The sequence below is a fragment of the Thalassophryne amazonica genome, chromosome 11 (assembly GCF_902500255.1).
Source record: "Thalassophryne amazonica chromosome 11, fThaAma1.1, whole genome shotgun sequence".
Lineage (NCBI taxonomy): Eukaryota > Metazoa > Chordata > Actinopteri > Batrachoidiformes > Batrachoididae > Thalassophryne > Thalassophryne amazonica.
Genome location: NC_047113.1, coordinates 27253304 through 27266872, shown reverse-complemented (window position 1 = coordinate 27266872; position 13569 = coordinate 27253304). Strand labels below are relative to the sequence as shown.

Below are 13569 nucleotides of genomic sequence, written 5' to 3'. Positions count from 1 at the left end.
AGGTGACCCTGAACCATCCCTTAGTTATGCTGCTATAGACGTAGACTGCTGGGGGTTCCCATGATGCACTGTTTCTTTCTCTTTTTGCTCTGTATGCACCACTCTGCATTTAATCATTAGTGATCGATCTCTGCTCCCCTCCACAGCATGTCTTTTTCCTGGTTCTCTCCCTCAGCCCCAACCAGTCCCAGCAGAAGACTGCCCCTCCCTGAGCCTGGTTCTGCTGGAGGTTTCTTCCTGTTAAAAGGGAGTTTTTCCTTCCCACTGTAGCCAAGTGCTTGCTCACAGGGGGTCGTTTTGACCGTTGGGGTTTTACATAATTATTGTATGGCCTTGCCTTACAATATAAAGCGCCTTGGGGCAACTGTTTGTTGTGATTTGGCGCTATATAAAAAAAATTGATTGATTGATTGATTCATTTTTATCATTGAAGATCAAAGTCTGGGTGTGGGACAAGCACAAAACTGCAATATTTGCATATAATGATGCTGAAAAAAGGTGAAAAAGTCATCATAGACTACTAGAACAAATTTCTTAAAACACTTTCATTGTAAAGATAACTATAAAAGTGTGAAATTTCCCCTTTTTTTCTGTTTTTCATACAATATGATCAAAGGACATAATAAGTGCCCGTAGTCTAAGAATCACCCTATTACTGTACACGCAGAAATGTGCACACAAAAAACCAGGAAAAGTTCATGACCTTCAATACAGTCTAATAAGGAATGTTACTTGATTGATTTTTATAGTTTACGGGTTTCTTTGCAGTTTTCTTATTACTGACACATTGCAGTAACTAAAGAACTGATGAAATTATTAACACGAGTCAATTAGGTGTGGCTGTTTCATGCCAGTCTTATTGTGCATGCCAGCTCACTGACACGCCAGAACATTTATGAATGTTTACAGTGTCATTTGACTTTCACATGACAAAAGAGCCGCCTAAAACAACCACATACACTGACACGCAGATGGTTTTATTTCTATTAGAATGTTTAATTTATGCGTCCTTGACGTAATCCAAAAACAGTGGAGGCAAATGACTTTTTTCACAATTCATTGCACTGAAAAATCTTCAACAACTCAGCCGTAATGTGCCTTCCCAAAATTACAAAAAAAAAAAAAAAATTAATAATTACAAAAATCAATGATTAATTTTCCACAGTAACTGAAATATTGTTTCGGGAAGAGTCGCCAGATAGAGCGTGGAGGTCAATGTTACTACACTAGTTAATATTGTGCAAAAAATAGCAATCGAGTTTAGGTCTTAACAAAGTAAACAAGTGCCACAGATGCTACAAAATGCACTCAGACCGCCCCCCCCCCCCCCCCCCCCCCCCCCGTGACCTTGAATGAAAAGTGAGCCTTGGGGGTTAATGGCAGGTGCCCAACTCAACCGACTACTGAACATCTGTGTAGCGTTCATCAAATCCACCAGAAAGGCATTGTGCATACACACACATCTTATGACATTACGCCACTGCCTGTCCTGTCTGGAAGGGTTTTCACATGAAGAAAATAAATAAATGTTTTAATAAGACTAAAAGGCATTGAACTTTTCACTTTTTTTGGATAGACACTGCCATCTAGTGGGCTCAGAAAAAAACACCAAATGCTCCACGAGACTTCATTTGGGCATCACTCACTATCAGTCACTTCTAACTGCAATCTCACATATTCAGTGATGACAAGACGTTTGCCTCAGATTCTTAAATTGTGTAGGAATATGTGTAATAGTCATGTGGCATGAAGCCACATGACTATTACACGTTTCAGCTCCATTTTGAGGGATCACATCTCATCTGGAACAATCTGCCTTTTTAATGTTTGTCTTCCTGTCAAACAGCCTTTTATTTTGGACTGTCAGCAGGCTACAGTGAGACACACATGCACAGCTAACAGTCTTTAAGCTGCACTCAAGATGCGGTGGACAGGAGAGAAGTCACAGAGGACACTCTGCCCATCCTTAAGGTATCTTGTGTTGTGTTGCATGCTCATGTCTTGTGTGAGCATGAGCGTGCACACATACATGAGTGGAAATTTATGCAGACTGTTGGGCACAACAGAGAAACAGCGAGTAAGGAAATGGACAGAAGGTCACCATAAATGAATAGGAAAGAGACTGGTCCGCAGTGGTTTGTAGGGGGGTACGTGGGCAGAGCTGTGGGGTGGGTGTGTGACGAACCACAGCCCGTTATTGGTGGAAACACAAATAGATTTTTCCCCTTGTGTGGGAAAAGTCATGTGTGGTGCAGCTATGAGGACACACTGTACCAACACAAAGAGTAAACCCAAATACCTGCCAGGACAGCCGGTATGTGACAGCAATAAAATGCACTTGACCAGGTGACACATCACACAGATAAACACATGGCTGACGCAAATGCTCACAATCAGTCACAGCACGGACCTTTTCCTCAGCTGACAAACAGAGGACACAGCAATGTTGATTAATTACCAAAAGTGTTCTACTCAATTGTTCCAAGGACACAGTGCTGCAGCAGCTCCGTCTCCACGTATCTATTCAGCAACAGTAGAAACATTTAAATTTTGGAAATATCGACAACAACAGTGCATTGATGTGCTGACAGAAAAAAAACTGAGGCCAAACTCTGAATAATACCCAAAATGCTTCTGTCCATACTGGCTGGGGGTTGTAATTTTGCAAAACTTCACATATGTATTGACATTTACACTCATTGTTACTCTTAAGCCCTATTCAGTCAGGATTAGTTTGAAATGGTGAGGTGTGGTAATGCCGTTACCACCTGAGTTTCTCAATGATTTCAGTCCCAAACAAATGTGCCATTTCATTGTTTTTAATGGATTTTGTGCTCCTGTGTCAGCAAAGAATCCTTTGACTTTTACATCCTATACAATAAATCGTAGAATTTACCACATATGATACTATTCCTGTGTGATTACACACGTCAGTAAATATTCCGTGATATCCTTTGGAAAAGGCTATCATATGGATTAGTGGTTAGCACGGTTGCCTCACAGCAAGAAGGTCATGGGATTGATTCCCACCTTTGGCCTTTCTGTGTAGAGTTTGCATGTTCTCCCAGTGTTTGCGTGGGTTTTCTTTGGGTGCTCCAGGTTCCTCCCACACTTAAAGACATGTAGCTTAGGTGAATTGGAAACTTTATAATTGCCCAGGTCAACCTTGCAAAAGAGATCTCGATCTCAATGGGACTAAGCTGGTTAAATTAAAATAAAAAAGGAGTTTTCCACTGTTTATATCAAGTATGGCGGTGCTCAAAGAGATATCTGGAAGACAATCAGGCCAGCAACAGCAGAGGTTTGACATTCACACTTGGGTTTTATCTATGTAGAATTTCTTTATCACTCTGTTCACACGGGCAGCATGGTGGCTTAGTGGTTAGCACTGTTGCTTCACAGCTAAAAAGTCTCAGGTTTGCTTCCAACCCGGTCCTTTCTGTATGGAGTTTGCATGTTCTTACCATGTTTACGTGGGTTCTCTCTGGGTGATCTGGCTTCCTCCCACTTTCAAAGACATGCAGGTTACTTGGAATTGGAAATTTAAACTAAAGTTAGGTGTGAATGAGTTTGTCTGACTGTAAGTGTCAGCCCTGTGATACACTGGCGGCCTGTTCAGTGTGTGCCATACCTCTCACCCAGTGACTGCTGGGATCAGCTCCAGACCCCCATGAACCTTAATTGCAATAAGCGGGTATAGAACATAAATATATTTCTGAATCTTTTTACACATAATCTGGCTACAGGCTCTACGTGGTCATGTTCATGTCAGCACTTGAGCTTTGTGCATTCTCTCACTGTGCATCTTCTGCAGGATGCAGATTAAATAATACAGCCACACATTCTTTCTTAGGGGTGATGGTCGTGTATTCTATCCATTTATTGAGTAGCCATTTATACCAAGAATTCTTATCTCGTGTGAATCCACCATATATATGACATTCATCTGTAAAATTATATTACTCCACTTCCCCCTTTTTACTCTGATGTTCACTGTTTTATTTTTTTTTTTAGAGTACACCATGTAAATTTTGAGTGCATATGTGTGAAGAAATATGAATATAAAACTACTCATGCCTAAATTAGTCTCTGTTGGATTAGAGTGCTGTCCCCATGTTTTCTGAGTATGTAGTAGTAACAAACAGGTGACTACTTTTATATTTTTAAAGATTTCATATTATTTGTCTTTTTTGTCTCACAAGATGAAACCGATGAGAATGTTATAATTAATTTGATTGGAAAGAAAAAAACCTGAACAACTATAAACCTAAATATTTGTCTTAAAATCCCATGCTTAGAATCTGTGCATTTATATGCCAACTGTCATCTTGGTGGAATAAGGCTTATTTCTCACCATTTGTGTTGTGTGTGCATGACGGCTGCAGAGTTTCTTAAGCTTTCATTCAGGTTAACAGGTTACAGCTGGAGCAGTGACTGCAGTAAGTCGGTATAATTTCGGCATGTCGTGTACCATGTGTGAGGTCAGTATTTGTCAGTGTTTCTCAACACAAACAGTGAAGTGAAATGATCTGTAGGTCTTCATACTGACATAATACCACTAAATAACTAGTGGATAGTCACTATCAAAAACATACAATGCAGAAAGAGCAGGCTCGCTGTAGAACAGAAATGCTGTTGTGTAAATGTGTTTGTGCACATGACCTGCTGATGTTCAGCGATGCAGCCATGAAGAACACACAATGCCTCTGGTGTAAAACAGGCATATGGCTCAAGGCTGTGTCACACTGTGACGGATCAAGGAAACGTATAAGGAGCTAGTACGAATTTTGGATTTCTGTTTGTGTTCATTTTGGTCTGACAAAAGCCCTTTCCCATCCACAAAATGAGTTCTTTATCAGCCAATCTCCACCCAGTCCGTCAAAAGGTTTTATGCGTGCTCAAAAGTTCAAGCCAACATCAAGCGGAGAGCTTTCCCGTCTGCACATTTGTTTACTGTTTTGTCCTCTAGTTGTTATTTACTTTTACGATACTCGTGTTTATATCCTACAGCTGTCCGATGCTTCAGATTGGGCTTCTGATTGGCCAAAGCTCCTGTGTGGGGTGTGAATTCTGCATGAGTGGAGAGAGGACAGTTCCTGACACAGCTGTTCGAGGTCAGACTGAAGAAAAAAAACTGTGTGGCTGTGTGCTTTTTTTATCTGGACCTCAGAGTACCCGGCAGATTCTTCTGATCAGAAGGCGCCACTGAGTTGTTGATTCTCAGAGCCCCAACGCCACAGGAGACCAATGGATTACTTGATTTTGCCACCAGACAAAAAAAATTGTAATATGCAACTAATCAGTTTGCTCTCTCTGTCACAATGTCACACGGGCTTTACTTATAGACTTCTTATCAGTTGTGCGTCATGGTCGTCATCATCATCATCAGTTGAGCAGGCATGTTGTGTTGTGCCACCATGAATCAGCTTCATCTGAATTTAGTCGAACCTTACATCCCCCTATGTTATCCACACCTCGGTGGCAATGCCTTTACACGCCGCCAGTGGAAAGCCGCTGACCTCTGTTGTGAAGTTTTGCCCACTCTGACGCGAGCATTAAGCTCATGACACATTTCTATCATTGACATGTTGATTTTTTCTAATTACCACACTTTGGACACACTGCCAGAAGCATGTGAGCAACAACAAACTGAATGAAGAGCCGTTTTTACCCAAGAGCTATGGACATACTGCTGAACGTCAAACTCATGACCCCCTCAACACATGGACAAAACAAACATGGTAGCCTCCTCTGACACTTGAATACATTCTCTCAAGGACAAGTACAAAATAACCATTACATTTATTCATTTTATCTGACTGAGTTTTTCTTACTTTTATGGCTATTTAATTAATTTATTGGCTATTTATTACATTTTGTGTGACTTTTATCACTAATATTGGAGTGGACTTTTGAGAATGACAATAATGTATCTATCTATTGGAGGTGTCCCCATTGTCAATTGATTTTGGGTGAGATATTGCAAATAAAAAAAACATTTTAATGTAAAATTTCTACTGGGTATCCTGATCATATTTTAGACCACTCTAAATATGCTGTAAGCAGAAAATGGAAGCTTGAAGCTACGCTGATGACAAGTCAGAGATGGTCAGGAACTCATATCATAGTGAATCCAGCATCGGTCTCAACACCAGCAGAAAAACGCCATCCCCCAGGTGTGAACATCCCAACTAGCAAATGAATGTTGCCTATATCATGAATTAAAGTGATAGCAGCACATCACACTGTTGTAGGACTGTTCATTTGTAGGCTCTCGAGGACTTTGCTGGGATGTTACTGAAAATGTTACCAAGCAGTGGACCAAGAACGTGTGAATCTGAGCTCGTCTTTAGTTTGGAGACTGAACATACATGTGTGTACCAATAATCACCATGTCATCCAGACATCTACAAACATAACAAACATACCACGTGTGTTGAAGCTCATAACCCAGATTTTCCTGACAAACTGAATGTGGCTGCTGGTTGTTGGACTTACTGTGATGGAGGTGAAGGTCAGGCAGATGCCTCCAAAGCCATTGAAAGAGAGAGCTAAGAAGATGAGCGCTGACAGACCTGCAGAGAATATAAACAATATCAAACCAAAATTTATGCTATATTTAAGAGTCCATGTGGTGATGGACTGATGGATTGTAATGAAGTGATGTTGCCAGACCTGATGGCTTTGATTAACAAGGGAGTGACAGCAGTGGAAGTAGAAATATTGAGAAAATCATTTGGAGAGTGTTTGGAATCTTATTTTAGATTTTAAATGGTAAAAAAAAAGAAAAAGAAAGAAAACAGCCTGAAGCAATGACTTATTCCACCTGTTGTGACCTTTTCACAATCTGCACGTCTTTGTTCTGCTAACTGCAACTGAAACATTCTGTTAAATTCTTTATGTTGCAAAGGTGAATTTCACAAGAGACCTTCCCTGTTCAGTTTAACAGAAACTTTTCACAGCTTTCATACTTTCTGCACACTTCTGAAAGTGAACAACTTTCCATTAAGTGGATAATGACCCTGTGTTGGGGAGTAATAAAGGTTTTACAGCACACAGGGTTCAGATATACCAATGTGACACTCATAACAACCCCAAAAAGGTAAATACACCAGTAAACAACTCCACCCGTCACAGCATTGTGGTACTGTGATAATGAGAAAACATGGTCGAAAAGAAATGAAATCTGTTAGATTGAATGTAAATGAAGACGTGTGGGAAAGCCTGGACTGGCTGCACAAATATTCAAGCTTCACAGAATCCTTAGATTTTGTGAGTGGTATGTTTGTTAACCTCTCTGTGTTTGTACTTACTGCCGGGGTCATAGGCAGATGCCGCCATTATAACACAGGACAGACCGAAACATGAACTGCAAAGAAAAAACAAAAAATGGAAAGCTTGATTAACTCTTGCATATTGTCATTATGTGCTGAAGGTACTATGCTATTTTACATCCATGTATATAGGTGTGTAATTCAATACTGCTAAATTACACGATGGTTTCTGTGCATGCACTAAATGCTACTCCAGTGCTCTTCACGCAGTTTTCCACAAAGCTAAATTATTTGTGTTAACATCTCAAAACTGTCTTGTGTTGAAGAGCACAACCTGCTTTTCATAAGTTACATGTTGTGGAGGAGGATTCATAGAATGAGCATGTTTACATGATCATAATAATCAGCAGTGGTGGGCACAGCTGATATTTGTCTGCATCACCAAGAAATTTGCTCTTTAGAACTCTAAGACAACACACAGAGACGTTGAAGCATACTTGTGAAACCTGTAAAAAAACATAAATAAATTGGACACACATCAGACTCTCAGAACTTTGTAATCTGAAAGATGTTACGAGGTGTGACGAGAAAGCAGGTCATCCTGCTGCACCGGTGGAAATGTGAGCGGCAACTGCTGTTACACGTGCAGAAATGTAAAAGAACGAAATGTATCACATTAATGGTTTACATGCACCGAAGAATCCGAAGAAGTATCTAAGAGAAATCTAGGTGTGTTAATCTGATTTCTCAGAATCAAATAAGTCATTGTCGGATAAAGCGTATCAGAATTTACAGTTTACATGACCACTTAATAATCAAACAACAGCCAATCAGATAGCGACCGGATTTTTGCGTGCATGTAAGCGGGGCCAGTGATGGGTCCCGATTACTTCATATTGTACCCACTTACCCACCTTCACCTCCTTTTCCACAGGGGTTCTGATGATCTGCACCAATCAAAATGACTGTTTTTTTGTCTATATGTGGCCCTGGAACAGACTGGCAACCTGTCCAAGATGTACCCCGCCTCACGCCCTATGACTGCTGGGATAGGCTCTGGCGTTCCCGCGACTGAATCATGGAAAAGCGGTTGAAGATGAGTGTGTGTGTGTATATTTATGTTGTGCGGATCATGATTTATCCCAACCTCACAATTTTTTTAAGTATGTTTAAAGCTTACTACCGATGAACATTGCTGCCAATCTCAACCCCCACCCCCAACAAAAGGTTATACAATCAGGTATCAAAAATCCACAATGGGACACCACCCTAAGACAACAGTAATTAATAAATGCAGAAAACACAAATACAAGTCACACCTGCATCAATTCAACAACAGGCAGGTGCATTAATTAATTAATTTGAGTTGAAAAGGTTTCAAAGACAAAGAACACAAATATTACCTACAGCACATGTAACAACTCAACAATTTCATAACATGTCTGATGCAAATTAACATGAAGTATTCAAAAAAACTTTGCAACGTTCCAGAATGAGAGTAATAACAGTAATAACCGGAGGATTTTCACTGACTTCTACTGTTCAGCACATTACAAATAAAACATGAAAGTATAGGTAGCTTAAAAGTAAACTCATCAATAAAATAAACTTAACTCTGCCAACCAGGCAGCAATAACTGCTGTGTCCCAAGTCAGGGGCTACATCCTTCAAAGACTACATTGTTGGACTGCGTGCTTCCTCGTGGTGCAACTCGGCTGTTTCACTCTGAAGGCTCCTTGGAAACACAAACAAATGCTGCCTTCTTTCTCCCAAAAATAAAGGACACAACATGTGTATCCTTCTCCTTTGCAGCCCAAACAATCCCTTTAGTCAACTCACCTTTGTTTTTTCCCTGAACACAAAATGGTTGGTAAATAAAAATAATTTAAAAAATACATTTTATAACGCAAAAGGACAATTTTGTGCTCCATATGTATAATTATAAAAAGTAATTTTAATAAGCAAAGTATAAATAAATATTGAAAATGATTACTAACTGGTTACACTCACTATGCTAGTTTGCCATGTGCAGCCATCAAGGTTGCTCATTAACGCAGGCTGGGGCAGAGATAACATAATCACACAATCGCAAAATGCTCCATGGGTTAGACTGCGTCATTTCAGAACGGCTGGATCAGCCTCTGTGGTGTTGGAAGGCCAGATCTTCGTAGAACGCAGCCCCTGAACTGAAACACAGCCAAAGAGTGAAGCCACGTGATGTACTTCTATTGCATTGTGAAGCTTTGCAAAGCATTTGTGTTTGCATGCTTTCTGCAACTTTGCAACAAATACATTATCCAATTAAATTCTTGCATGTGCTGCAGGTTATATTTATGTTATTTTTAAATCTTCCAATTTGCAAGACACGTTTTCTGCTTTTGTTAATGATGTCTTAATTTGGAAATGTTACTGCAGCTGCTGCATAAAAATGGGAGACAAAATGTTTAATTTGTGTTTGGAGGAGCAGAGGAGCAGTACTGAAACACCTAAAGGGTTTTGTTACCATAAGAACCACTGAGTGGCTGTGACTAAGAACTGGCATGAAAAAAAAAGACTATTGACTCAACGTACAATTCAAATATTGCTCAACATAACCTGCACATTTAGTCAAACATTCGTCTCATGCATAAGCAAGTTTAACTCAAAAGGCAGTTGGTAAAATGTCACAGCGGCGGTAGTTACTGGTTGTGTGATGACTTGGCCGAAACACTCAAGCATGTGCATGTTTAGATAAGTTATTATCTCTGTATTTTCAGTATCAAACAAAAAGCTTCTCTTTTCTCAAAGTGCTCACAAAGTTGCATCAGAAATTTTAGCTGCCTTGTGATTTGACAGAAAAATAAAAACAATACCGCGCCCAGCAAGGAATTTCACAATTTACTATAATATGTACACGCCCATACCAATGAACACGAGCGCCTCGCCTACATTCATTCATTTTCACTGAATGGCACACAAAAGCTCCCTCCTCCCTCTGTGGGAATGTAAACATTCAACTTTTTTTTCTCATGTTGCTGAGCAGTAAGATTTTACCTGCAGTCTTCATGTAAATGGATCTGACTCAGATCTCCTGACAAGACAACACTTGCCGCATGAAGCTAGTTAGATTTTACACTTTAATGCCACAGGTGGGGCCCATAAGTATTTGGACAATGACCATTTTTAGAATTGTACTTCTGCACATCACCACAGTGGGGTTGATGTGAAGCCATCAAGATGTTCTTCTATCATGCACTTTCAGCTTTTCTTTCTCTTTTAAACAAAAATATTGCATTAGCAATTTAGTAATTCTGGCCATTTTTATACACAGTGTCTCCATTTTCGGCACGCATAAGCAGCTGGACAAGCTACATGTAAGAAGGTTTTTCTTTTTTATGCAAATCATCAATTGTACAGCCAGTTTCCTTGTGATAAGTCATGGGATGGATACCTGACCTCACTGCATATGTCTTGTGCTTCACTTGCATCACTCATAAAGAAATGCAATCAGTACGGTGATGTATGGTAAATCTGTCTAGATTAGGCATTTCTCAAGAGTGACTGCGCAAGAAAATGTCAACAGTGCAATGTTCACCTAATGAACAACCAGTCACAGCTTCATGTTGGAGTGGAGCAAAGAACGATTTTAAAACAATAAAACGCATCAGATTTCGGCTCAATTTTCCCATGTGCCTTCTGGCAAAGTGTAGCTGAAATTTCACATCTTGTTACATTTTGAAGGCAGATTCAAAGTGAAACTCCAAGATGCAGGCACCCAGAAGACAAAATGTACAGTGCAAAAACCACTGTGCTTTAACATAACACACAGACCAGAGTCGGAGGGGGGCAACAGAGAGGGCGAATGAACTTAATGACTTCTTCAACCGGTTCAACCAGTAAATGGCCCCACCCTCTCCCTCACTGCAGCCACCTCTCCGTCTCCCCTCAGCACACCTCCCCCAAAACATCACCCCCCCCCAATGCAACCTCCTCCATACATCACTGTGGACCAGGTCAGAGAACAGCTGAGGAAGCTTCATCCTAAGAAAGTGGCAGGTCCAGACAAAGTGTGTCCCCAACTACCTGCGTAATTGAGCTGGGAGGACCGCTACAACGTATCTTCAACCTTAGCCTGCAGCTAGGAAGAGTGCACAGCCTCTGGAAGACTTCATGCATCGTTCCAGTTCCTAAGAACAACCGGCCCAGCAAGCTGAATGACGTCCGACCAGTGACACTCACTTCACAACTGATGAAGACACTGGAGCGGCTCTTCCTCAACTTCCTCAAACCCCAGGTGCAACAGGCCCAGGACTGTTTGCAGTTTGCATATCGGGCAAGTGTTGGTGTGGAGGATGCCATCCTCTACCTGCTACACCGAGTCCACTTGCACCTGGATATGCAAAGTGGCACAGTGAGGATTCTCTTCCTGGACTTCTCAAGCACCTTCAAAACCATCCAGCCCCTTGTGCTTCAGGACATACTGAACAGGATGCAAGTGGATCCTGCATGGTCACTTGGATCTCCAGCTACCTCACCGACAGGCTGCAGTATGTCAGGCTGACACTGTGATCAGCAGCACAGGAGCACCACAGGGCATGGTACTGGCCCCTCTTCTCTTCACCTTGTACACCTCAGACCTCTGCTACAACTCTGAGCTGTGTCACATCCAGACATTTGCAGATGACACAGCCATTGTTGGCTGCATCAGGGATGACAGAGAGGAGTACAGGAGCCTAGTGAGGAACATTACTGCCCACTCCAGACAGATTTACAATACAGTAGCATACTGATTTTACTGTATTTCTTGATGACTAATGTAAACAAAGTCTAAGATATATTTTGTCATTTGGAAATTTTCATGGACCCATCCAGCAATTAAGAACAAGAGTCATCGTGAGGTGACACATCCCCCTGGTCCCCACAAATCAGGAATAAAAAGTGTGGGGATTCACCCAAGTACACCCTTATGCTGCAGTGGGGCAAAAAAGTATTTAGTCAGCCCCTTATTGTGCAAGTTACCCTACTTAGAAAGATGAGAGATGTCTGTAATTTTCATCATAGGTACACTTCAACTGTGAGAGACAAAATGAAAAAAAAAAAAATCCAGGAAATCACATTGTAGGATTTTTAAAGAATTTATTTGTAAATTGTAGTGGAAAATAAGTATTTGGTCACCCACAAACAAGCAAGATTTCAAGTTGTTTTTCTGCAAAGGGGATAGGACGAGTGATCTGTGTTAAGGAAAGAATGAACGTGGCCATATCGTGAGATTTTAAGCCAAAACCTCCTTCCATCAGTGAGAGCATTGAAGATGCAATGTGGCTGGGTCTTCCAGCATGACAATGATCCTAAACACACCGCTTGGGCAACAAAGGAGTGGCTCCGTAAAAAGCATTTCAAGGTCCTGGAGTGGCCGAGCCAGTCTCCAGACCTCAACCCCATAGAAAATTTGTTGAGGGAGTTGAAAGTCCATGTTGCCCAGCGACAGCCCAAAAACATCACTGCTCTAGAGGAGATCTGCATAGAGGAATGGGCCAAAATACCAGCTACAGTGTGTGCAAACTTGGTGAAGACCTACAGGAAACGTTTGACCTCTGTCATTGCCAACAAAGACTATGTTACAAAGTACTGAGTTTAACTTTTGTTATTGACCAAATACTTATAACACCACAATTCACAAATAAATTCTTTAAAAATCCTACAATGTGCTTTCCTGGATTTTTTTTCCCTCATTTTGTTTCTCATAGTTGAAGTGTACCTATGATGAAAATTATAGACCTCTCATCTTTCTAAGTAGGAGAACGTGCACAATCAGGGACTGACTAAATAGCTTTTGGCCCCACTGTAAATATAAATGAAATTGGTGAACTGGCTCTTGAGATATCGTGGTAACAAGCAAAAAGGGACGGATAGACGGATGGATGGACGGACATGCTGATCGCTATATTGCCCTGTATTTCATACCAGGGGTATAATAATCCTTATATTTGGTTTGTCCAATTACATATATGCTCTGAACGTTGAGGTACTGTGTATAAAAAAGACCAGAGTTACTGAACATTATATTTTTGAAAACTCCTTGAATTAAAGCTGAAAGTCTACACTTAAAGCACATCTTAATTATTTAATTTCAACTCCACGGTGGTGACATACAGCGGGAAAAAAAAATCACACAAGTTGTGTCATTGACCCAATACTTATGGAACTGAAAATATCAGCTCAGACTGATGAGGACATGTGAACAAAATACTTACAGAATATAAAGCGAAAGCTCAATGAACACAGGACTAAACAGACTGTCAGACAGGTACAGTAC

General features: G+C 40.7%; 1 protein-coding gene across 3 annotated transcripts in view; it reads right to left on the bottom strand.

Annotated features, from left to right (window-relative positions):
- The window catches only part of slc43a1a (solute carrier family 43 member 1a), a 49755-nt gene that overhangs the window by 20988 nt on the left and 15198 nt on the right, over positions 1–13569 (bottom strand). For all 3 annotated transcript variants that reach the window (XM_034181671.1, XM_034181670.1, XM_034181672.1), the window contains exons 4-5: positions 7314–7369; positions 6499–6575 (exon numbers count right to left, since the gene is read on the bottom strand). In XM_034181671.1, the coding sequence (XP_034037562.1) occupies positions 6499–6575; positions 7314–7369 (133 nt within the window). The remainder of the gene's footprint in view (positions 1–6498; positions 6576–7313; positions 7370–13569) is intronic.